Raw genomic sequence first — 26496 nt, 5'->3', positions numbered from 1 at the left:
ACCCTGTCTTGTTATGCACATGTGTGTACAAAACTAATTTATGTATAAAAAAAATGCAAAGTATTTCTTTAAATATAAAGAGCATGCTAAAATATGATGTATAATATATTTATCTATACTATGTTTTTTTTTTTTTTTTTTTTTTTTTTTTTTATAAAGATGTATTGGTGTATTTTTTTTTTCCCCTCAAGTGATGGGGCAATATCTTATTTAAAAGATAATTTCTAACTTTTTTTTTTGTATTTGATTTTAAAATTGCCTTTGTTAGCATTCCGGTCACATATGCCTCCATGCTTATGTGTATATAAAACAGTTATCTGAATTGTCCCTCAGCTCCCGGGCCCTTGTCTCCCACGGCCAAATCAGCAGGCTCCCCAAGTGAGGCAGGTAGCCAGGATTCAGGCGACGGCACCACAGGACCCAGGTATAATCACCGCCAGCATTCTCCCTCTCTCTTTCTCACTTTCTCTCTCTTTTTGTAATTGATAGTGCTGAAGACGTTAATGATTGTGGGATTGCATGAGCGACAGACAGTCTGTCTGTGCACCAAAGGCACAGTCAAATGTTTATGTTGTTTAAAGGCTTTGTGTGTGGTTTAGTGTACAGGTTTGAACAGGTAGAACATTTCTCCTCGCCGTTCCGTGCTATTACCTTCTTTCGCTTGTGCCTCAAAATGAAACTGTGCCACGTAGAAAAACCTTTGGTGTGGAGAGTAAATATTTGTTGTTGTTCACATATCAGGCAAAGTCTATAGTTTAATCTGTTTCTTATGTCAGTTTCACAAAGTGTACTAAGTATTTGGTTCTTGAGTTAATATGGTTTTAACAGTATTGTAGGTTATATTATAAGGTTTTCATTATCACTGTTCAAAAGATGAAATACATTCAAAATACATTCACAATTCATATAAACATATAGTATAAACAAAACATACAGTATAACATAATTCCATTGAAGCAAACTATTTGTCTGTGTGACACCAGTGACACAGAGCAAAAATGTTTGTTTGTGAACGATCAGAAATAGAAGTGTGTGCCATTTTTAGTTAAAGTACAAATAGCTCAAGTCACAATCTGATTGGTTGTGAGCTGCCTGGGGGACTCTTTAACCCCTGATTAAAGTTTGGGACTCTAAACAGAAGTTTTGAAACTCTAACCCCCTTCTCACACACACACACACACACACACACACACACACGTACACACACGTGTGAACGCAGCCCTGGAGGGGGTACTTTGCAGCCTGAGGCTCTCCATGTCCACTCATTTCCCTCTGCTGCACTACCGCTTCCTACACACATGGAGGTCATTTTTCTAACCACATATACACACTCACACATCCACAAGGGCTCATGTACATCCTCCTGGGCCACACGCTGCCACACACTACCCCCCACACACACTCGTAGGTAGATCTGCTACTCACTTGTGAGTCATGGCCAGGTCTGTGACGCAGCTGGCCAGTAGACATGTTGCCTCAGATGCTGGGAGGCAGAATGAACCTACCTCTTGCTAGGCATGATTCACGCAGATTTGTTTTCGATGTGTACAATCTGCTTTCAGTGGTAAAACATATCATGATGCATACACGACCCATTGTACCTAATGCTAATACGTTGTGAGAAGGAAGCTTTTTGATCTACTTAATATTACGTGTTGTTGTCGGGTCTGTTTAAATGAATGTAAAGAAGTGTTCTCTGGTCTAACTGTTGTAGAGAGTGCATGTTAATAATAGGTGTGAAATGTTTTTCTAACCATGCTAATAAACCTCTTTTAAATATTCTCTCTTTCAATAACATTGAACTGTTGCTGTGATACTAACAGGACTCTCCACTGGGACTCTGATCCTTCTACATTACTGCTTCACTCCGAGCTGGGGTACCGCATTCTCCTTTATCTCTTTTTATATCTTCTTCTCCTCTCCGCTTGCTTTTACTAATCGAACTATTTTATATAGGTTATATTAGCGTAAAGGGGGGAGCCATTTGGTCCCGTGGTTGATCATTTCCTACATCATCCTGTATTGAATAGGCTGCTTGATTGGTTTCTAATTCTAGTCTTGTTTAGTTGAGGGACCAAGTAATTCTTTGAGCACATGTGTTTCTCAGTATTCCCATGTGTTGCTGATAAAAATAAGGGATGTTTCCCGAAAGAACAAGTGAGGCAGTAGTACCATTTTGTGATGGTTGTGTGAATGTTTGGCTTTGGCGCTGTGCTCTTACTCATTTCTGACTAGCTGCTTTCTCATTTGTTGATTTGGGCTTCTCTGTTTGTTTTTTATTTGTTTCTCTGTCCACGTTTATTCCCACCCCCAGGCGAGGCCCGACGAAGCTGAGCATTGCAAAGGTGACTCAGGTGGACTTCCCTCCCAAAGAGGTTGTGTCTTACAGCAAGGAGACTCAGACCCCCACCATGAGTGAGCAGAAAGAGGGTGAGTTCTGACCATGGAAACACTCAATAGCAGATGTGTCCTTGCTGCCCACATGTCTGCTGTTAGGACATCACATTTTGTTCGTATTTAGTGCTATCTTGTTGCCCAACATTTTGCTGTTGTTCATTTTCAACACCAACGCCAGTTTTTCAGTTACTCATTTTCCCTTTAAATTTCCGTATTGATTTTACAATCAAAACATCCAATGTTCTATACACTAATAATCTCTCTCTCTCTCTCTCTCTCACACACACACACACACACACACACACACACACACACAAAAAAAAAAACTAGAAAAAAAAAACTAATGACCTGTTTTGCTTTGAAATCTGCACGCGTCAGCACCATATGTTTTCCACACTCTTCTTTTGTCTACCCAGTTTGTGTTCAGGTCAGTTCAGCATGCTGGTAGTTGCACAGGTAGCTTGTGATGACATGCCAGTCAGTGGAGACGTGTGCTCTTACTGCAGGACCCCAAACCTCTCTGATCAGATGAAATGTGTGTCTGTATGTGTCTACCTGTGAATCTGTGTGTGTCTGAGAGTCGGCCTGTAGATGTCTGTGTCTGTCTGTGTGTATCTGTGCATCCCTCCTTGTGCTTGTATCTTGTTGTGTCATCCTGTATGTATGTGTGTGTCTGCCTGTGTGTGTCTGCCTGTGTGTGTCTGCCTGTGTGTGTCTGCCTGTGTGTGTCTGCCTGTGTGTGTCTGCCTGTGTGTGCGCGCGAGTGTGTGTCTGCCTGTGCGTGCGCGTGTGTCTGTCTGTGTGCGTGCGCGCGCGTTTGCCTGTGTGCGTGCGCGAGTGTGTGTCTGCCTGTGCGTGCACGTGTCTGCCTGTGTGCATGCGCGCGCGTTTGTCTGTGTGCGTGTGCATGTGTCTGCCTGTGTGTGCGCGCACGTGTCTGCTGGTGTCTGCCTGTGTATGCGTGTGTGTCTGCCTGTGTGTGCGTGTGTGTGTCTGCCCGTGTGCGTGTGTGTGTGTCTGCCTGTGTGTGTGTCTGCCTGTGTGTGTGTCTGCCTGTGTGTGTGTCTGCCTGTGTGTGTGTGCGTGTGTGTGTCTGCCCGTGTGTGCGTGCGTGTGTGTGTCTGCCTGTATGTTTGTTTGTATGTATGCTTCTGTCTCTGTATATGTCTGTGTTGCTGTGTGTTTCTGTCTCTGTCTGTCTCTCTGATCAGATGAAATGTGTGTGTGTGTGTGTTTGTGTCTGCCTGTGAATCTGAGAGTCTGTAGATGAATGTGTCTGTCTGTATGTATCTGCGCATCCCTCCTTGTGCGTGTCTTGTTGTGTCAGCCTCTATGTATGTGTGTCTGCCTGTGTGTGCGTGCGAGTGTGTCTGCCTGTGCGCACGTGTGTTTGCCTGTGTGCGTGCGCGCGTGTGTTTGCCTGTGTGTGCGCGCATGTGTCTGCTGGTGTTTGCCTGTGTATGCGTATGTGTCTGCCTGTGTCTGCCTGTGTGTGTCTGCCTGTGTGTGTCTGCCTGTGTGTGTCTGCCTGTGTGTGTCTGCCTGTGTGTGTCTGCCTGTGTGTGCGTGTGTCTGCCTGTGTGTGCGTGTGTGTGTCTGCCTGTATGTTTGTTTGTATGTATGCCTCTGTCTCTGTATATGTCTGTGTTGCTGTGTGTTTCCGTCTCTCTGTCTGTCCATGTGTGTCTCACTGTTTGAGTGAGTCTGTCGGTCTCTGTGTGTGTGTGTGTGTGTGTTTGAATGTCTCTCTGTATGTGTGTCTGTCTGTCTGTATCTGTGTGTTTCTGCGTGTGTGTTTCTGCGTGTGTGTTTCTGCGTGTGTGTTTCTGCGTGTGTGTTTCTGCGTGTGTGTCTCTGTGTGTGTGTCTACATGAGTCTCTGTATGTGTGTATGTGTGCTGCTGCGTGTGTCTCTGTGAGTGTGTCTGTGAGAGAGAACTTTCTTTGGAAATGATCTGAGATGAGCGAGCATGGAGATGAAAGCTAAGGGAAAATTGCAGAGTCTCGAGAAACATAAGAAGCCAAGGAAAGATTAAGCTCCCTGATGCGTCTACACTCATGCGCACACACACACACACAGTACTCTTATGCATGCCTTATGTCTGTCTTACTGAACACAAGGCCAATTTGCATTTTGGATGGGAAAAACAGGCATGACATAAAGGAGAGTGATACAGAAAGAGTGAGGGGGTGGGAGTAGGAGAGCAGGAGACTGAAGGATGATATGATGAAGTGTACCATGGCTTGCTAAAGCATCTGATGAATGTCAATATGGATGTAATTGCAGCTTGTAGCTTTTATGGGGGGTTGTGCACAAGTCTTCAAAAAAAAGAAAGCTCTATTCCGTGTCTGGCTTGTCATGATCTTTAGGTCGGTCCTTGTGACATGCACATGCTGGAAGGTGGAGGTGCAGGGATAATAATTGCTCTGTGTGTGTTAACAGTTGCACAGATAGCGTTGCTTGCATTACAGGGTTTTTATGGTCTAATATCTACTCTAGACATTTTGAGTTGTGTAAGAGTGTGTAGATTTGGCCAAAATGGAGATATATCAGTGTTGGATTGGCTGGATTTGGATTTTCTAATTTTTGGTTTTGCTGTGAAGAGGTCTTAATAAATCACAGAGGTGAAATGTGGAGTGGTGTGTTTCTTTTGTGTGTGAGTGTGTGAGAGAGAGAGAAATTGTGTTTACAGAGAACCCTGTTAGTATAATAGGGTCAAAGGACTGTCAATGAGTTTTTGAAAATTATGTTCATAAATTTTCTACCAGTCTCTTCCACCTCCCACTTTTTATATTCTCATGCCCCTCTATCCTTGTTAAAGTGTATGGAGTCTTTCCATGGCATCGTAAAAGTGTGTTTAACAGTGCCAATATCTGCAGACACCACCACACCAAAATCCCCCTCCACCTCTGCTTCCATCTTTTCCTCCTGCACTATGTAATCATTTCATCAACTCTTTTGCTTTCCCGTGCAGGCACGTAACTAAACGCATTGGGTGACATTGAGAGGCTTTCACGCCTCTTGTCCCTGCCACTCAGAGAGATGGCTTTCTCTCTCCCTCTCCGTCTTTCTCTCTGGCTGATTGAGTGATTTGTCTTGGGCTGTAGAGGTAGTGAAGGTCTGCTCTCTGAAGGTCAGCGGGTGGTACACCACAGAAGCAGAGGACACAGAATCTGCTGCGCTGCACACACAGTCTCAGCTGCTTGTAGCTTAGGTTGACACACACATGCTGATTGAGGCTCTTGATTTGCGGCATTCAGTTCGTATTCAGTGTCCTTTTTTAAATTCTTGGTCTGCATGAGATCTGACTGTACTTCTGTCGTTTTTGAGAACAACCTATTGTTGATTTAAGGGAAACAGGTGTTCTAAGAGACACAGATTTTTTAAAATGGCAGTGTCTGTATGGATATTCATGGAATACAATTTTCCTAAGGAAATACCAATACGAAGTGCAAATGCCCATGACGTATAAAGCAGCCAGTCGTCCAGTGAATGTTCCATGTCAGGTTTCTGAGCATTGTGGTCCGTCCAAACAGTAGTTGCTGAGTGTCATGTGATCACACAGTCCAACTGCTAAGCAGAGCTCTGTTCTAGGATGAGAGTGCTGTATGTTTCGCAAGGCTTTAGAACCATCTGAGGTTGTGAAACGTTTTCTCTGTGAATGTGAACTTTAATTAAAGGTGATTGTTTTAATCATGCTCTCTCTTCTAGAGGAGTACTACTCTATTTTAATCACCGGGGCATGTGAGAGGCCTCTCTTATTGAGGGCCTCTCTTAAAACTCAGGCACCCTTAACCCAGCACTCCACTGCCAACCACAAAACTGCCTGCTTTTCAAAATTAAACTTATTGTCTGAGCTTGAATTTATCATTTACATGAGCATTATCCTCCTTAAAGACATGTATTTAATCAATCATGAAAAAATGAATAATGTGTGGGATGCACCCTTCAGTGCATAATATCTAGGTACATAAGAATTCATGACTAATAAGTGCCAATCTTTTTGTCAGCATGTGAAACATGCATGAAAGTTTTATGACTTCACTCTTTACATATGCTAGGACTGAATCTGAGTTCAAGTGCACACATCTTGTATACATGTTGTATGTATCTGTATTGACAGATTTCAGGTTTGTCTTTTTTTTTTAAAAAAAAAATTCGTATATAATATAGAAAATGAAAATTCTGAAGGACAGATTAATTAATCCCTGACTTAAAAAGCATATATATATATATATACACACACACACACACACACACACTCACTGTCCACTTTAATAGGAACACCTGTGCACCTGCTCATTTATGCAATCAGCCAATCAGGAGGCAGCAGCACAATGCATAAAACCACACAGATACAGGTCAAGAGCTTCAGTTAATGTTCACATCAAACATCAGAATGAAGAAAAATGTCTCAGTGACTGTGGCATGGTTGTTGGTGCCAGATGGGCTGGTTTGAGTATTTCAGAAACTGCTGATCTCCTGGGATTTTCACACACAACACTCTCTAGAGTTTATACAGTATGGTGCTGAAGACAGAAATCTGAGAGCAGCAGTTCTGTAGGTGGAAACGCCTTGTTGATAAGAGAGGTCAGAGGAGATTGGCCAGATTGGTTCGAGCTGCCAGGAAGGATATAGTAACTCAAATAACCACTCTTTATAACTGTGGTGAGCAGAACAGCATCTCGGCATGCACAGAACGTCAAACCTTGAGGTGGATGGGCTACAGCAGCAGTAGACCACATTGGGTTCCACTCCTGTCAGCCAAGAACAAGAATCTGAGGCTAACATGAGAACAGAAAAGAAAGCAAAGAAAACAAATAAGGAGATTGCTGAAACAACTGGAATTGAGTTAAGAACTGTCCGTTGCATTATTAACACCTGGAAGGATAGTGGTGAACCACCAACTTCATGGAATAAATTTGGTTGGAAAAAGATCCTGACTGACCATGATCAGAGATCACTTAAATGCTTGGTGAAGTCAAATCGTAAAAAATAGACAGTAGAACTCACGGCTAAGTTTAATATTGAAATTAAGAGCATTTCCACACTCACAATGTGATGAGAACTCACAGGATTAGTACTAAACAGTGGGTGGCCATAAAAAAAAAAAAAAACACTTGGTACTGAGACTAATCAGGAGAAAAGGCTTCAATTTGCTAGGGAGCATAAAGATTGGACTCTGGAGCAATGGAAAAAGGTCATGTGGTTTGATAGGTCCAGATTTACCCTAATCCTTAGTGATGGGTGTGTCGGGGTAAGAAGGGAAGCACATGAAGCGATGCATCCATCATGCATAGTGGCCACTGTACAAGCCTCTGGAGGCAGTGTTATGATCTGGAGTTGCTTCAGTAAGACAGGTCTAGGCTCAGCACCGTTATGGGGCAATAAAATAAAGTCAGCTGACTACCTAAACGTACTGAATGACCAGGTTATCACATCAATGGATTTTTTCTTCCCTGATGGCATGGGCATAAAATCAGGGCTCAGATTGTGAAAGAATGGTTCAGGAAGCATGAGGAATCATTTTCACACATGAATTGGCCACCACAGAGTCCTGACCTTTTGGGATGTACTGTACTGTCTTTGGGATGTGCTGGAAAAGACTTTATGGAGTGGTTCAACTCTCCCATCGTCAGTACAAGATCTTGGCAAAAAAATTCACGCAACTCTGAATGGAAATAAATGTTGTGACGTTGTATGAAGTTTTTGAAAGAGTGACATAGCGAATGTGAACCATAAACAAAGCTTCTCCAGTGGTTCAGTGATATATTAATGTGCGTGACTTTTTTTTTTTGGCCGGGCAGTGTATGTATCACACACACACACACATATATGTGTGTGTGTGTGTGTGTGTGTGTGTAACTTGTTGTTTAAAGTTATAGGTACATGTATAAATATCCATATGCTTTATGTACTTTTATACTGGACATTCTTGCAAAACTGTTGTCAAAATATATCATTCACATCCCAGAGTTAGTAAATTTCTTTTAGTGGACACTATTTGTGGGGAACTGTGTTTTCATGACTTACAATGGTCCAGAAGTGCTCACAGCCCACTTCTTTGTGCTGCTATAGTAAAACCCATTTCGGGTGAGCCCTGAGCAATTTATCATCCCACTATAATCAGAATCCTGAAAGTCTGCTTCAGGAGGCCAAGTGCAGAGAGCTGAGGTTTGTTTGCTCAGTCCTCTTTGGTATATAGAAATGTGGAAGTCAGGTTTATAGGGTCCTCTCTGTGTCTGTGTTTCACCCAGACCCCATGCACCTGCACTGCAGATCAAAGGGCATTAGTCTTGTACTCGAACAACCTCTGGACCCATGTTGCGTTTGCATTAATATATTGTCCATTCACAAAAGCTGGTGATTACTCCCCCTGTCCCTCTGCCTTCCCCCTCCACTCCTCCCAAAAGCTTTTATTCCTTAAATGATACAAAAGCGATAATTGGGTTGCTTTGAGATGAGGTGTCGATGGGGAAGGGGATCTGCCATCAGGGCGAATTCTGTTAAACGGTTCTGTTTCCCCCCCCTTCCTATCCCCAATCTCTCATTTTCTTTGTACCGCTACTCTCCCTCTTACCCGTGTGAGGTCACCAGGATCACTAGCTTTTCTCCAAATGGCCATTTTGGCTGGCAGGTGCATTATACTTTTTATTTCCAGATTGTCTTAACGTTGCTAATGCCTGGCAGGTTGATTGCTTGGGCCTGGCTGGCAGAGAAAGGGCTGCGGCATGCGCTTGGGCCCTGGACTGAAAGACACTGATTACTGTTTTCGTCTGAGCCTGATTGAGGCCCTTGAAAGGAAAGATTTTACCCTTCTGTGCTCTATCCTTGCCTGACTAAGGGCCCAATGCATTGAGATGGCCTGTGTCATCAGCGTGACTCTGTAAACTCATCAGAACAATCCCCTTCCTCCCCTCCCCTTTTTCCTCATTCCTGGTCTCCCTCCCCCTTCTTTCCTCCTCTCACTCAGAACCCTGTTTGAAAGAGAAGGATGAAGACATCCCTAATGGAAGACCTGACAGATGACATTATGAATTTGATTTTCTCAGAAAAGGGCAATCTTACCCTCTGCTGCAGAGTCTTTATAATAACTCACACAAAATGTGGCTAATTTCTGCGAAATGGTATGTCTGTAATTTATCTTCCTTTCAAGTTTTGCTGTATTCAACATATGTTAACACCTCCCCCCCCAGTTTACAATAAGCAATGGACTTGTTTCAGATGATTAGAATGTGTGTATATGTGCATTTGTGTGTTTGAGAAAAGCTTGACCTTTTGTTTGAGCAGTGTGTGGCTTGCCAGCTGGTCAGGGCCACAAGCTGTATTTTGTTGCACATCCTTGCTGTTTGAATAGGAGTTGTCGGACCCCCTGGCGTGTTGGTAATTGCACAGGCTTGTGGTTCCGGAGAGAGTCTTGAGAAGGGGCAGTCAGGCAGAAAAAAACTCAGTGCCATCTCTATGCCACCTCTCTCTCGCACACAATCCCAGCAGAGCCATCTGCCTCACGCACTCCACCCGTCAGCTGGCGTGGCCAATGGGAGAGGTTTAGGGCACCTGCTGCCCGCCCTCCTGCTCTGCGTGTGTGGGATGTGTGTACGCATGTGTTACTGTGTCTGTCCATGTATTCGAAAGGCAGAGAGGATAACAGTGCTAACAAGTGTACTCCCTGTACAATAGTGTATCTCGTTAACTAAGGGGCTGTGGGGGAAGAAGGACCCTGACTGTGTTCTAACATGGTCTTGTTACTAATGAAAAGAGGAGCAACTATAGGAGAGGTGACATTGTGATGGTAGGGTGGTTAACTGAGGCATTTGTCTAGGCTTTGTTCCATTTCTGAGCTAGTGTTTTCACAGTAACAACTTGGAAACAGTGTCAAAAAGGAGGTTTGGTGTTATGGTGTATTCAAATAGGGGCACATGTTTTATATGAGCAGCTCATCCATATGATATTTTCTGAAAACTCAACGTTGGGGCCAGCGTTGTTGTTTCTCAGTATGTTAGACCCAAGTCTGTGGTTGACGATAAATGTGCGTTACCAACACATTTGAAGGAAATCTCAATATTTATGACAGTTTTGTCTCATTTTCACTTTCTTCTTGCCATTGCTCTTGAGAGGTTAAAAGAATTAATGGTTTTCATAGCTAAATAACTATAGCAAGTTCAGCAATCAGCTTATTCCCCGCATAAACCATATTGCCCAGTTTGCTAGCAGCAGTGTTCATGGTGATGTTATGGTGATTTTATGGTCGTTCTCTTGTAAGTGTTGTGATTTAATGGCCTGATGTCTCATGATTGCACTATTTCCTCAACAGAGGAAGAAGAGGAGGAAGAGCTGGCTCCTGTGGAGGAAGTGACCGAGGTGGAGAAGGAGACATCAGTGCAGGAGCAAGAAGTAGAAGGTAGGCCTGAAAGGATATGAACACACATTATTTATCATTATTATTTTACATTTGTGCACTGATTTTTAACTCAGTTCATGTTCAATGTAATTCAGTTTTATTTATATAGCTGTTAACAAAAGATCACATTAGATTTAGATCTCTAACCAGCAAGCCATAGGCAACAGTGTCTAGGACAAGTGGTACCCAATGTAGTGTGGAGAAAACAGGGGGTATGATCAAACTTTCCTGTTCTAATAAATTTTTTGCTAAGGCTGTTGCATTCTGCAGTAACTGGAGGTTATCCTAATGTGAGCTTCAAATGAGTGACCAGAGTTACCAATCACACCAATGTCTTGCTGCTGCATATTATGTAACTAAAAGAGAAACTGAGCAAAGCTGAATAATAAGAAAGTCTAAATTACATATTTTGAAATAAGAGCATAATTACATACATACATACATACATACATACTTTTATACCATATGGTATACTCACTTTATAGTCTTATTTATTGTCTAATGTTTTTTTTTTTTTTTTTTTTTTTAAACACCAGTCAGAAGCAATGCTCCTAATTTCGTTATATACAGAGATATACAATGACAATAAAGGCTTTCATTCATTCGTTTCATAATTAGATCAGTCTATCTTTTGTTAGTGTACTTTGAAATTGAGAGACCTATAAAAACGTAGCCAAAATTTCCACTGGCTCTAAAGGGCAATCACAACTTACTACATAGACAGGAAGCTTATTTCTAGTCCTCCTACATCTGTCTTGTCAAAATTACTCACTTATTCAGCATCCGGTATCAAATGGCCTTTATGTATTCCTCAGTTTTGTTAATCTGGTGTTTGTCATCTGGTTTTACTGAAATACACTATATGGCTAAAATTATGTGGACACCTGACCATCACCATATGTGGGCCTTTCTACAATTTTCCTTCAGTGGAATTAACATGACAATGCCCCTGTGCACAAAGCGAGGTCCATAAAGACATGGTTTGTCCAGGCTAGAATGGAAGAATTCGAGTGGCCTGCACGGAACCCTGACTTCAACCACAATAAACATCTTTGGGATGAAATGGAATGCCAACTGTGTGCCAGGCCTGTTCGCCCGACATCGGTGCCTGATCTTACTAATGCTACTTTGGCTGAATGAGCACAAATCCCCACAGCCACACTCCAAAATCTAGTGGAAAGCCTTCCTAGAAGAGTGGAGGTTATTATATTAGCAAATGGAGGGCCAACTTTGGAATGGAATGTTCATCAAGCATATTTGGGTATGATGGTCAGGTTTCCCCATATTTTGGTCATATAGTGTATACAGCAAACTACTTTTGTATGCATATTGAAATTACCATTAACGTTTACAAACTGATAACACCTGAGCCAGGAAATAGTTGTTCACTTAACTCCAACGGAAAAATCCAATCTAGTAGAATATTGTTATCAAAAGCTCCACTGAAATGAAGCAACACATGCAAACATACACAACCTCAGAGGCCAGTAGTAGGTTATTTGCTACTTTAATCAGTGCTGTTTCAGTACTTAGATGTCCTAAATCCTGACTAAAATATATAACGTATGCGATTCCTACACAAATATAAGCTTAGTTACAACCTTTTCTAGGAACTTTTCTAGATAAAGTGGAGGTCTATAGTTTAACAACTGACAAGAGTCAAGGTGGTTACATTGGTCTCTACGTAATTAGGTGTCCAACTGTCTGATTTTAAATAAATTTTCTGGATTTTCTGTCTTGTGTTTTTGTCATGGAAAGTTTGCATTAGCTGTCATTATAATAAATGCACGTTTTGAACTGGATGCATAGAATATTGAATGTTGGCATCTTTTTGCCAGTAAAGGAGGAAGTGCTTTATCTATATTAACCCCTCTATCTCTAGTGCCCCCTCATGAGCTGACTGAGGAGGAGAAGCTGCAGATCCTGCACTCGGAGGAATTTATGGACTTCTTTGACCACAGTACACGCATCATTGAGAGAGCTTTGTCTGAACATGTGGATGTTTTCTTTGACTACAGTGGCCGTGACCTTGAGGACAAGGAGGGGTAACAAACTAAGAATGTCTTCATTTTACATCAGCTTTATCTTTTCACTTAGGAGATGAAGGTTGAGGCAGCTGTTTTAGTGATAAGACTTGTGTGCATGCATACTACATACTGCAGAATGAGTCAAAGCTTTTCCTTACCAGAGATACCGTGATTTCATCTGTCTTGATGCAGCTGTACATACATGTTGGTGTGTGTGTGTGTTGCAGTGAGATGCAGGCTGGAGCGAAGCTGTCTCTGAACAGACAGTTCACGGATGAGCACTGGTCCAAACACAGGGTGGTCACCTGCCTCGACTGGTCCCCACAGGTAACTAAAGAACACATTCTCGGAGCCATATGGACTGAATTTACTGGTGACAAGCAAAATATTGCCAAATGTGTTCAGTTTGATCCATTTCATATAAAGGTGTATTTAATTCTGTTGTCTTATGTAATGCTTACTGAGAAATGAGATGTTACAAAAAGATGCATGTATTGATTATTGGTATGAGTAAATTCTATTTTTATTCCAAAATTGTATTTGAGTGTAACAAGTGTCATGTGATGTTTCTTGATTCTTGAAAATGGTCTTTGGTATTTTCCCCTGTTATCAAATTTCAATGCAGTACCTTTGATATCAAGATACAAGCAGTGAAGGAGCACCTTTTCTGTGCTATTCTTGCACAGGGCCTAAAAGCCTGTTTGAAAACATTTAAACAGTGATGTATATTGATCAGGAGTGTAAAAATGGGGAAATGTAAGCTCTTCAAAGCATCTGCATCTGAAAACTCAGTCAGAAACAACATTCACAAGTGTCAACTCATTTCTCTCTCTCTTTTTTTTTTAATGTGCTACAGTTATTAAATTTGTGACACATGCTATTATTTTGACTTGGATGTTGGAATGGCTCATTTTTTTAGAAACCAGATTTTAGGTCACAACTCACTTTTTTTTTTTTTTTTTTGCTTTGGTTTGCTCCAGTTCTCTGCTTTTATGGTGGCAGTATTATAGTGACATTTAAATGGTAAATATAGACAAGAAACCCTCAAACATGGTGATTTGTTTTTTACTTTCTCTCTCTCTTTCTTCTTCCTCTCCCTCCCTGTGTGTGTGTGTATTATCACTCTTGACTGAGGGGAAAGGTGTTAGTGTTGCTTTATATCTGAGTGATTGTTCTAATTTATTATAATATTGTCTATAATTTTAAAGCAAATATAGAAACATTTTCCCACAAAGACAAGGTTTATATATATGGTCAAATCTTGTCTTATATTTGTACAAAGATAATGTAGGTATCACCAGAAAGATGTTCCTCGTCACCACATTGTATGAAGCTTTAATGTGTGGTTTTGGATCACAGTGACTCACAGGATTAGTAGGCCATGTTTGGGTTTAGTTATCTATCTATTCAGTCTACAGGTTTGAACTTAAAGATAAATGTCACATTTATTTACTGATTACGTAATGAAAATTGCTTCTGGACTGTCAGAGCGAAAAGCTTGATCAGAAGCTTGCATCTTTATGAGTAATTGCCTCAATGTGTGCTCTCCTGCTTTCTCAATTTCACTTCCTCTAGTAAATGTGTACAATCTAAATAGACATGGATTATTGTTTTAGCTGCTGCGGTTTCTCCAGAGGTCTAAATCTGTGTTTTGGCAAAGCGTGGTTGAGGTGGCATGATTAAGTTCCTCCATGTGCCGCTCTGCTGTGTGATATGTAGGGTGTAAATGACTTCTGGCACTACTTGTGTACTCGAAACCATTTCTCACCGCACAGATTTGTGTTGTCATTTTTTCTGTGCTAATGTATTCCGGACATAACCGAATCTTTTCAATTGAATTAGTAGAGGCAGTAGTTAACCGTTTGTTTCATATGTGGCAAAAGATTTAGTTCTGCAGGGTGTTACAAGTCTCAATGAGATTCGAATGTGAAGCAGGTCTCAGCAGTAGCCAGAGGCAGTGCATCTCTGGAGCAGCTCATTTAGTAGTCTGCAGTCTGCTGCTGGTGCATGTTAGCCTTTATTTACCATCACTGCTGCTGAGGAAAAGTTTCCCTGTAATAAATCTTGTTGAAGTAGTGACGCGTTCTGGCTGGCATCCACGCACACACACACACCGCAGCAGGAGGGAAGAGGAAAAGTGCCTGAGGGAATGAGTGTGTGTGTGTGTGTGCTGCAAGTTATAATGTTTTTTTCTGTGTGTGCAGTATCCTGAGCTGCTGGTTGCCTCCTATAACAACAACGAGGAGGCACCGCATGAGCCTGATGGAGTGGCGCTGGTCTGGAACATGAAGTATAAGAAAACTACGCCCGAGTATGTCTTTCACTGCCAGGTAAGAGAGGAAGTACCACCCTCTTAAATCAGCACCCCACAAATATCCACATACAAACAACCCGACTGAAATAAAATCTAACACACATGCATACACGGACACACCCTCTGAACCCCCCTCCTCATCAAACAAACACACACACACACACAGGTAGCTGTTTCTCTGACCAACATGATCTGCTGCCAATTTTCCTGGCATCTGCTCTTCCTCTTCTCTCATCTCTCTGCACAGTTCTGTGATTTCATCATGCCGGTATATTTTGTCTCAATCTCTCTCTTTCTCTCTCTCTCTCTCTCTCTCTCTGTCTCTCTCTCTCTCTCTCTCTTTCACTCAGCCACAATTCTCACACATATCCAGTGGTAACAAAAACAGCATTTTGCACTAATATGGATACACATTGTGCAAATCATTGCAATATGCCTAGCAGATGAAGATTAGCTTGTATTAATATCAACATGAAAAAATTGCCATTTGATGCAAAAAAAAAACCAAACAATAAATGAACACACACACAAGAGAAAATGTATCTCCACCCTCTATGGTTAGAAAGCTTACAGATTACAGAGAATGTGTTAAGAGTGTTTCTGTGCAAAAATTATCAGAGATATTGTGCGCACCTAACACAAACACACACAGGTATTGGGTTGAAGAAGAGCAACTGTATATTATACTGTACTCAGAGTTCAGGCTCAGATAAAGTATACTAGTAAGAAACAGCTTGGTTAATAAAAAAGTAACAATGCAGGTACCTAGACCAGCAAAATGTTTTGGGAAGCTGAGCAAAACTGAATAACGAGAAAGATTTTATCATTTAAAATAAGAACATAATTAGATGAGATTGTGTTAATGTGCTCCAGTTTGAAATTTAGAGCGCTATAGAACTCAAACTGAAATTTCCACTGGCTCTAGCATGCATGTTTTACTTCGAGTTTTATGTGTGTGCGTGCATGCATGCGTGTGTGTGTGTGTATACGCCCTGAGGTAGTGTTCTGTGGACATGCTGAGTAAAACCACATGTGCTGGCCTTCAGAGCGGATACATGGCTCACACACACACTACACACACTCAGGAAACTCCATACATACATAAGTGTGAACTTTTTTTTTCCTCCACCTGTGTGTGTATGTGAGAAGGAATGCGACTGACAGAGAAAGACTATGAAAATGAAAATTTTTTTGCCATTCTCTGAAAGCTGAAGAGGAACATTTTCCCCCTCCAGTTCGGGAAAATTCCTCATAGGTTTTAAAGGCAGAGTTTGATTAGATGGAGCCGGATTATATTGGATACAGTAGGGGGTTAGATCTGGCTGAACCAGTCAGTAACTGAACACTCAGTGGTGCTGGTGGACCATTTCCAGTTTAAAGAACAGCTCCATCTCATATTCACTCATGCATGCACTTACCCAGCCACTCATCCATTCACTCAGGAAAATGTGTGTGCCTCAAATGCAAATGATGCTCTTCACATCGATGTATATTCCGTCACAAAATATCACACATTCAGTACTAGAGTATGTTCTACGTGATTGAGTTACGGCAGGAGAAAAATGACAGCTCCCTATTCACCTTTAGTAGAAAAGCAGCAATTTCCATTAAGGTTCTATTAATGGACATTATGTATTGCATTAGTTATCATGAACACACCATGTATTTCAGTATTAATACACCATGAGTAACATTAACAAAATAACCAACACTTGTATTAATTGGTGTATTTTCCTAAATAATAAACCAGATAAGATAAATAATAAATAATCTTTAAATAAAATTTTAAATAAAATATAAAATAAGATAAATAATCAACACCTACATGAACCATTTATCCTAACACTCAAACAACACCTTAATTAACTTGTTTGTGTTTAACTAGCTGAAGCTGAATTGCAAATAATTTTTACACAGACCAGATTTCAGAGATTTATTAACATTTAGTAACATGCTGTAATATAAATGTTATTTTATGTAGACTGAATAAATTGAATAATTGAATAAATATATAGTCAGGTACATAAGTATTTGGACAGTGACACAATTTTTGTAATTTTGTCTCTGTAACACCACCACAATGGATTGAAGCAGTGAAGACGTGATTGAAGTGTAGACTTTCAGCTTAAATTCAAGGAGTTTAACATTAACCAGTTAGGAATTACAGCCATTTTTACAGAGTCCTTCCATTTTCCCGGGCTCAAAAGTAATTCGACTATTGACTGATAAGCAGTTTCATGGCGAGGTGTGGCCTGTTTCCTCATTATTTCATGACAGATTAAGGGGATAAAGGGTCTGGAGTTGATTCCAAGCGTTGAATTTGCCGTTGGTAGCTGTTCATGGTAACTCTCAATATGCAGTCCAAAGAGGTGTCAATGTAGGTGAAGGAGGCCATCATTAGGCTGAAAAAAAACTAAACGGACCTATCAGAGAGATAGTGAGAGATAGAGAGATAATTCTGGAGTGTATAGAGCTATACTTTCTGCTCAGATTCAGTCAAATGCTACAAAACTGATAGGATGGTGCTTCACAGTACAGATGGATAATGACCTAAAACGAAAGCAGCCCAAGAGCTTCTTAAGGCAAAGAAATTAAATGTTCTTAACTGTCCGATGACCTCAACCCACTTGAGCTGCTTTTCACTTACTGAAGACAAAACTGAAGGCAGAAAGACCCACAAACAAGCAGCAACTGAAGGCAGCTGCAGTAAAGGCCTGGTAAAGCACCTCAAGGGAGGAAAATCAGCATTTGGTGATGTCCATGGGTTCCAGACTTTAGGCAGTCGTTGACTGCAAAGAATTTTTCATCCAAGTATTAAAAATAATCCTAATATTTGTGATTGTTAGTTTGTCCAGTTACTTTTGAGTCTGTGAAAATGGAGAGACTCTGCAAAAAAATCTGTAATTGCTAAACGGTTAATGCAATATTTTTGTTAAAGCCCTTGAATTAAAGCTGAAAGTCTACACTTCAGTCACATCGTGATTGCTTCATTTCAAATCCATTGTGGTGGTGTACTACAGAGGCAGAATTCTGAAAATTGTGTCACTGTCCAAGCACTTATGGAGCTGACTGTAGTTGTATTTAGAACAAATGTTTAAACAAATGTCGATTAATGCATGTGTTAATTTACTGTATATCATGGCACTGCTGAATTCTTGAATCTAATTGGTCAGAACGTCTTGAATCCCTTTTTATATCTGATAGTAGCTCTTGCTATAATTCAACTGATAGCTTTACATTAATGCACTGATTGTAATATGTTATCAGGGACGTGTATGGCAGACTCTCTACCAAATCTAAGGCTAATAATAAATAAAAAAAAAAAAGCATGTTATTTAAAAAAAATGTATATGGCTGATGTATATGGTGAAGCTTCTAAAAGGAGAAATTTCTTTCTCCGCGTGTTGGCACTTTGTAACCATCAGTAAGTTTTACGTCACTGGAAAGTGCTTTCTGGGTTCTTGGTAACAAGCTGTTTTTTTTTTCCTCTTTTTTTATTCATTTCAAAAGAGAAAGACAGAAAGAAAAGAGAGGCTAGTGAAGGAATGGACGTTCCATAACATTAAACAGATAAAATGCACGACATGTTCATTAATAAATTAAATATTGTAATTGTTACCAAATTGCTGTGGTATAAAAGGAATAGAAGACTTTGGGATGTTTCTGTTATAGGAAAATAATCCTTCTTTGGTGTTGGTAACAGTAACTAACTTGAGTTACTTTTTTAAACAATACTTTTTAGCATTTACTAATGCTGAAGTCTGTCGTTTATTCATGATAACTAATGCAGTAAATGATCTTGGTTAAGGGAAACTTAATGTAAAGCATTACCTGCTTAGTGGAAGACTAAATGTATTAGTAATCAAGTTTGAACTGAAAAATAGGACTGTGTTACATTCACATAATTTGAATGCACTAAAACAGGGCTGCAGTCTCATTCTATCCATCTTACTGTTCAAACACATGAACCATTTCCTCTTTCTTTCTCTCTCTAGTCTGCAGTGATGTCAGCGGCATTTGTTAAGTTCCACCCTAACCTGGTGGTAGGTGGTACGTATTCAGGACAGATCGTGCTATGGGACAATAGGAGTAACAAGCGAACTCCAGTGCAGAGGACTCCGCTTTCAGCCGCTGCTCACACGGTAACACTACCCACATCATCTAGAGCCCCATGCAGCAGGAGAATGTATTCATGTTGATTACAACAGTAGCTGAAACATGAATCACTCGTACAGAATGTAATTTAAGCCATATGTTCCATGTAATCAGTCATGAGGAGGGATGGGGTACAATACAATGCACATTGTCACTGAGCCATACAAATCATTAGACTGTAAAAAGCAGTGCTAGAATTTCTGTAACATGCATGTGGTTTGTTAAGTAGGATAATTTAGACAGAATAAATTTTACCTTCAATGCAGAATTGTTTTTTTTTGTATTACTCTTCTTGCTGTACTGCAAGAATTCCACAACTATTCATGTCCTATATTTAATAATTCATGGTGATATATTCATATAGCAGATTATGATTGTACCGTTTTTGTCTGTCTTGTATATCCTCCAATTTTGTCTCTCTTTTGTAGCATCCGGTTTACTGCGTGAATGTCGTCGGCACTCAAAATGCTCACAACCTGATCAGCATCTCCACTGATGGTAAAATGTGCTCGTGGAGTTTGGACATGTTGTCCCAGCCTCAGGTACCCAAATTCCTCTTCTCTTTCACTACATTACTCATAGCTCAAAAAATAAACATACATTTCCACCAGTAGCCACTCTCCTATCCTTATTACTGAATATGGCCATGTAAATCATTCTTGTAGGTTTGAGTCAGAGAACTGCGGTAATTGCTTAGGAAAGAGCCTTAGTGTAGAATCAGGGTCTAAGGGATGCACTCAAGGGGAAGTGGTTTGGAAATGCGTTTGGACTTGGCAGGCAGTTTGCTCAGCACTTTAAAGACTCAGCACTTTCTTGGACTAAATGGCTGTTCCCATGTCTTATATATTTAAAGTGTGAATAACATTACCTCTGTCATTCCATAAAGTTTGCCAAACCACAAGGTCAGATGTGAAGCATTTATGAAGTGCTAGCTGTATTGACATCATCCACGAAGAAAAGTGCCAAGAGAGGTTATTTACTGGAGGTTATTTACTGTGCCGTGGGACGTGTGTGCTGTGTGTTTGTGCTGATGTCACACTCGGTGTCTCTCTTACAGGACAGCATGGAGTTGGTGTTTAAGCAGTCTAAGTCTGTAGCAGTCACTTCCATGTCTTTCCCCCTGGGTGACGTCAATAACTTTGTGGTAGGCAGCGAGGATGGATCGGTCTACACGTCCTGTCGACACGGCAGGTAAATCACACACTTCCAAAATCTTCTGCAGTAAGGGCATACGTCTGATTGTCCTCTTTTTCTAATGGAATGGAAACAATGGAAATGTGCGCGCACACACACACACACACACACACACACACACACACACACACACACACACACACACACAAGCCTAGTGGAAACAACTAATCCCACTTCTATATTTCTTGTGGGTTTTTGGTTGAAGTGTGAAATGTTTGTGGAAAACACAACATCATAATTCACAGAGGAATTAACAAGTCGTTAGAACAGAAGAGGAAAAGCAGTAGTGTTGCCGTTGACTGGGACTTTTTGAAGTTGTCCGTATGGCGAATGGGTAAGGTTTCTTGTGCGTAGATGGAACCGTATTTGGAGCAGTTTAGTCAGTCAGTGAGATGTTCATCTGTGTGTTTGTGCTCAGCAGTGATTGAGAGAGCTGCAATGTTTCCACTTCATTTATGATGCTATGATTATGATATTCCCATCTCAACCCAGCTAATAAGACAGAAGCACCTCTCACACTGGCTATTTACCTCTCAGCGTAATGAGTACACACACACACACACACACACACACACATACACACAGAGCTATGTGAAAGCTTTTTTATTTGTGTACTGGAGCTTTTTTTTGTCCAGAATTAGTTCATAACCTTAATATGTAGAAAAGTGTTTATGATTATAATCATAAGATAGCTGATGGGTAATTCTCATAAAATATTTGGAACTTTTTTTTTTATTATTATTATCTTATGCCAGTTTGTATTTGTAGGCTTACTTAACAGAATGAAATATATTTCAAGAAGTGTGATGTAAAAGGAAGCTTGGTTTTGTTTTTCATTCAAAAACTATATAGAAGACTTGCTTTAAAAAATTGGAGTTTAGGGAATGGAGAAATGTTTAACAAATATTGTTAGATATAGAAAACAACTGATCTGCTGTTGGATGAGATTGCATTCAATAACGATTTTAAACATGGTGAAATTAGGAACTGTACTTTTCCCCCAGCATAACGATCTCCAGAGCTGTTGAACACACTGCTGCACGCAGAGGGAAGACTCTCTCTCTTTAGAACAGACCAGTGGATTCATGCATCATTATCTCCTATTGGCATCTCTCTGTCAAAAACGTGGTTTTATATGACCTGACACAAACGAACCTGCCCAATAGTAAGTCTAGACAGCCAGGGTTTTTTCCATGTTTACTCCTCACATTGAAACCTTGTGTTTGGGTGTTTATTTGCCTCATCCACACTGATGGAAAAACACCTAATTCACATTCCTCGTCGTGCATCAAGAACATATGATTGTGGAATTTAACGACGGTGCAACTGCCAAATAATCATACATGGCTCGAGTAATCATGACCAGGCGATCATGCCACAAGTACAACAGGCTGGTGTGCATTTTCCATTAGTCCATTCAGTTTAGGGATCTTTTAACATCCAGTAGTCCATTCCTTCTAATAATCATTTTATGTTAGCAAACATGATCCAGATGATGGAGAATTGTGATGAGTGTTCTTTCCTGTCTTCTGTTTGTGTGTGTGTGTGTGTGTGTGTGTGTGTTTGGGAGCAGTAAGGCAGGTATCAGCGAGATGTTTGAGGGCCACCATGGTCCAGTTACAGGAATCCACTGCCACACAGCGGCTGGTTCTGTAGACTTCTCCCATCTCTTTCTCACCTCTTCCTTTGACTGGACCGTCAAACTCTGGAGCACTAAGGTACCCCAACTTACCATAACCTTGGCGTAGAAGCAGAATGTTGAATGTTGAAAGCAGAAGGTTACTTTCATACTAAGTATTTTTCCTGAACCGACAGTGTTGTTTTTTTTTTTTTCTTCCCCAAAAGTTGGAAAAAGTTAAACTTTTCAGGAAGGAGTGACATAATGTGCTTTTTATTGCAGCGCTGCTTCTCTAATTTTCTGCATCCAAAATTAGAATAAAGGCAAACGACCTCTTCATTGCCAGAGTTAAACTATTTTTATTGCTTAAAATAATAACCCTAACATAGTGAATAAGCTAGACTAGTTAGCCGATACTAGCTAAGACTGGTAAGAGTGTTATGGTTATTGTGTGCGTCACAGTGTGAGCCACTTTTTCCTCACATAAACACAAAAAGCTCTCCGGCTAGTGATTGTTCTGTTAAAAATGCCGTGTGAAAGCAGCCTAAGTTTAGTCTCTGTGAATGCCTGGAAACATAGAGAGTAATAGCAGCAGTGGAAAAGTGATTTTGGTTCCATTCACATTGCGATTAGTGTTGTGTTTGTGCAAGCCAGTGACTCTGCTTCTCTGCTGTTTTCGTGTGCTGTAGAATAATAAGCCGCTCTACTCGTTTGAGGATAACTCCGACTATGTGTATGATGTGATGTGGTCGCCTGTTCACCCTGCCCTCTTTGCTTGTGTGGATGGAGTTGGCCATTTAGACCTGTGGAACCTCAACAATGACACCGAGGTCTCTGGAACACACACACACACACACATGCTGACCTGGGTTTGGTTACTAACTTTGTATATGCTTCAGTATTGGTAAACTTGTTGTTGTGCCGTTCTGTAGGTTCCCACTGCCAGTATTACAGTGGAGGGGACTCCTGCTCTGAATAGGCTGAGGTGGGCACAGACAGGCCGAGAGATTGCTGTGGGAGACTCTGATGGACAGGTTCTCATTTACGACGTTGGAGAGGTGAGAACCTTAAAAAGGCTTTATTGTAAAAACTGAATTTGTTTCTGTACTATGGTGGTTTTTAGACTATAAAGAGTTGAAGTAGCATTGAGGCAGAGGTAAGTTTTTTTTTTTTTTTTTTTAATAAACCTAGTCCAGTTCCTGCACTTAGCAGTAACAAAAACTCTACATCCACATCACGTGATTGACTCACAGCTGCAGTTAACATACAGTGCAAAAGAGATGCAGGCTACATCCCAAACTGCATACTATCATTCTAAATGTTCCTCCACTCTGTAAGAGCACAGGGTGGCACACAATATTGACATAGTATTTAGTACTGTATTATGTGACTTGGGAAATGACCACAGCTTCCTAAACAGCCAAATCCACATTAATTCAACAGGAGTGAAAAGAGCCTCAGAATTGTGTAATTCTTGCTGCCAAGTGGCAAAGAAATCCCTTCTTTTGTTTCCCAAACAAACTCTCCATAACCAGTGGGTTTGTTTTTTTGGTGATATTTCTGCTTCCCCACTTTTCTCCTTCAAATCACCCTTAAACTCTTCAGAGCACATTTCTCAATAAAATATTACAACAGCAGCTTGTGTGTGCATCAGCTAGCTAATGTACAGGTGTAAATTAACATTACTTTACTTGACTCTTAATGCTCATTTTTGACTATTGTTGAAATACAGTACTATAAATTCATCACTCTAAAACTCCTCACAGTTGAATATTTCTCTTTTGCTTATATTCTGTATTATTTAGGCCAGCTGTATTTCAGAACTAATCTCAACTGATGAACATGAATGAAAATATTTATAATGGGCATTACCAAACCTGCATTGGAGAGACAGAGAAGACCATTCTTCAACAATTAATAAAAGTAATAAATAATACATAAACAATATATAAACAGACCATAATCAATTTGAAATATTTCATAGACATTCAGGAATAATACAAAATACCCAAAAAATAAAATACTGCACCTTAAGACAAATTAAGGTGCATTTAGAATACTAAAATGTACACTAATATGGCCAAAAGTTTGTGGACACCTAACCATCACAATCATATGTGCTTGTTGAGCATCCCATTCCAGATTTAGTCCCCCGTTGCTTCTATAATAACCTCCACTCTTCTGTGAAGACTTTACGCTATATTTTGGAGCATGGCTGTGGGGATTAGTGAGATCAGGTAATGAAATCTGGCAAGGCCTGGTGTGCAGTTGGTGTTCTAATTCATTCCAAAGGTGTTCAGTGGGGTTGAGGTCAGGGCTCAGTGCTGGCTGCTTGAGTTATTCTACTCCAACCTCAGCAGCCCATGTCTTCATGGAGCTTGGTTTATGCACAGGAGCATTGTCATGCTGGAACAGGTTTGGGCCCCTTAGTTCCAGTGAAGGCAAATTGTAATGCTACAGCATACAAAGACATTCTAGACAATTGTGTGCTTCTAAATTTGCGCCAACAAGTTTGGGGAAGGTCCAGATATGTGTGTAATGGTTAGGTGTCCACATAACTTTGGCCATATAGTGTAGCTTCATTAGCTTATAGCTTTACTACAATTAGGAACATTATGGCATTGTAAAGTGTGAAAGAACTCATTAGTGTTTGTATGTTCAAAGAAACAGTTTATTGTAATAATTTGGACAAAGTAGTGATTCTCAGAGAGCAAATATTGCATCTATTTCTCTAGGATCATCAACTAGCATGTGATGTGAGTTGGAATGTACTGGTTTTGTGGCTGTTCTCCTTGTATAAAACACAACCGTGTAAAAAGGTCAAAAATCTAATGCATGGATAACAGTTATCCACGTTAGTCTCATGGTTCATGAGAGTGTCTGAGACACTCGTACATGTGGGACAGTTGCTTAAGAGAAAGCAGAGAGTAACTACAGTGAAGAAAGAATCAGAGAAAGACAGCTGGAGATGTTTAAGTGTTTGAGACTGTATGAGAGATGAGGTGAAGTGGAGAGCAGCTTTAGTTACTGGACTCCTCCTGTGTGAGCTCAGTGCTGTGGCACTCTCTCTGGACAGATAACAGAATGTTGTCTTTCCCTCTACAGCAGATCGCCGTGCCACGGGCTGATGAGTGGACACGCTTCGTCAGGACGCTCACAGAGATTAATGAAAACCGCGAGGACGCCGAGGAGCTTGTGGCCCAGCGCATCCCATCCTAATCACCACACATCCAGTGCCATTCCACAAACAAGCTACAGGTTTTCAATGCAAAAAAAAAATTCAAAAGCATGTGCATCCACACCAAGGCATGCTGACAGTGCTAATGATTATGAAGACTTCTTTATCCGAAAACTTTGTATGATTTACAACTTTTGCCTTTTCTTTGAGTTAGAGTAAAGAATGTGGTCAGAATGACGAGAATGACAATGAAGTTCAGCAACCAGCAGTTTTCTATTCTCTTCCAGTACCAGGAGCCTTAAAATTGTCAGGTATAAATCCATCAGAAACACAGTTTAAAGTTTCACTCCTGCTGGTATTTACACCTGAGCTCTTTATCCCATTTGAAGGGATCTAAAACTTCAATCAATTGTAAAGTACTGCACAGAGCCTGTTCTTTTCATTTCTCTTGCTGACTGGTGTCTGAGTGCATTCATAAATTCACTGTAATTTGAAAATGAAAGCATCATTGAAATTAAAAACATCATTACTCTTATTTCCTGTCTAGAAAGTTGTCCAAGTGCTACAGTTTCAAACGCTGGGCATTATAACACGCCACATGAGAAACCAAAGATTTTAATTGCGCAAGTTGAGATTTAGGACAACACTTATCACCTGTATTAAAAATGGCTGATATAATTAACTTGACAAAAAAAACCAGGTATTTTTGTGCATTTGTCATTCTGTCTTTCACAAATTAAGCCATTTGTTGTCTTCTCATTGAAGCTGTTTAGCATCTGAGGAGTGATGCTGAATTTATGAACGCACTCCTGCATAGTATTGTGGGGCAGCTAAGATCAAGATTCCCTCACTGTCAACTGCTAGTCCTGTTCCTACTCCATGTCTGACGCTATAAATTCTGGCTATTGATTAAACACCGTTTGTTTGTCTTCATGCTCATATAAATATCCCATATTTATTATGCAGTGATTGTCATCAACATGCTGAGCATTTTTAAGCCATTGTTTTTCAAAACTGGATCCTCTTCTTCCAATTTTACAGTTCCATTTGTAACCTGTATGACTGTAGCTTTTCTTCAGCCTCTCTGAATGTCTTTGTACATCTCTATAAATTCCTCTTTCTGAACTCAAACTGTTTCATGTGTTGATTTAAACCTCCTCAATTTGGTAACTACTGCACACCTGATAAATGAGATAATTAAAGTATTTAACA

The 26496-nt window shown here is 40.5% G+C and overlaps 1 protein-coding gene across 3 annotated transcripts in view; it reads left to right on the top strand.

Annotated features, from left to right (window-relative positions):
* The window catches only part of dync1i2a (dynein, cytoplasmic 1, intermediate chain 2a), a 33179-nt gene extending 6764 nt beyond the window's left edge, over positions 1–26415 (top strand). For 2 of the 3 annotated variants that reach the window (XM_026913162.3, XM_026913163.3), the window contains exons 4-17: positions 334–424; positions 1824–1877; positions 2315–2430; positions 10712–10798; positions 12681–12843; positions 13053–13152; positions 15030–15155; positions 19135–19281; positions 19723–19836; positions 20352–20485; positions 22062–22206; positions 22796–22936; positions 23039–23164; positions 25212–26415. In XM_026913162.3, the coding sequence (XP_026768963.1) occupies positions 334–424; positions 1824–1877; positions 2315–2430; positions 10712–10798; positions 12681–12843; positions 13053–13152; positions 15030–15155; positions 19135–19281; positions 19723–19836; positions 20352–20485; positions 22062–22206; positions 22796–22936; positions 23039–23164; positions 25212–25325 (1658 nt within the window). In that variant the 3' untranslated portion in view covers positions 25326–26415. The remainder of the gene's footprint in view (positions 1–333; positions 425–1823; positions 1878–2314; positions 2431–10711; positions 10799–12680; positions 12844–13052; positions 13153–15029; positions 15156–19134; positions 19282–19722; positions 19837–20351; positions 20486–22061; positions 22207–22795; positions 22937–23038; positions 23165–25211) is intronic. The other variant, XM_026913164.3, reaches the window with a different exon arrangement.
* Positions 26416–26496: the final 81 nt, after the last annotated feature.

The sequence above is a fragment of the Pangasianodon hypophthalmus genome, chromosome 5 (genome assembly GCF_027358585.1).
Source record: "Pangasianodon hypophthalmus isolate fPanHyp1 chromosome 5, fPanHyp1.pri, whole genome shotgun sequence".
In the NCBI taxonomy this organism is placed as follows: Eukaryota; Metazoa; Chordata; class Actinopteri; order Siluriformes; family Pangasiidae; genus Pangasianodon; species Pangasianodon hypophthalmus.
The sequence above is the reverse complement of the archived record's forward strand: the minus strand, read 5'-3'. Positions and strand labels throughout refer to the sequence as shown.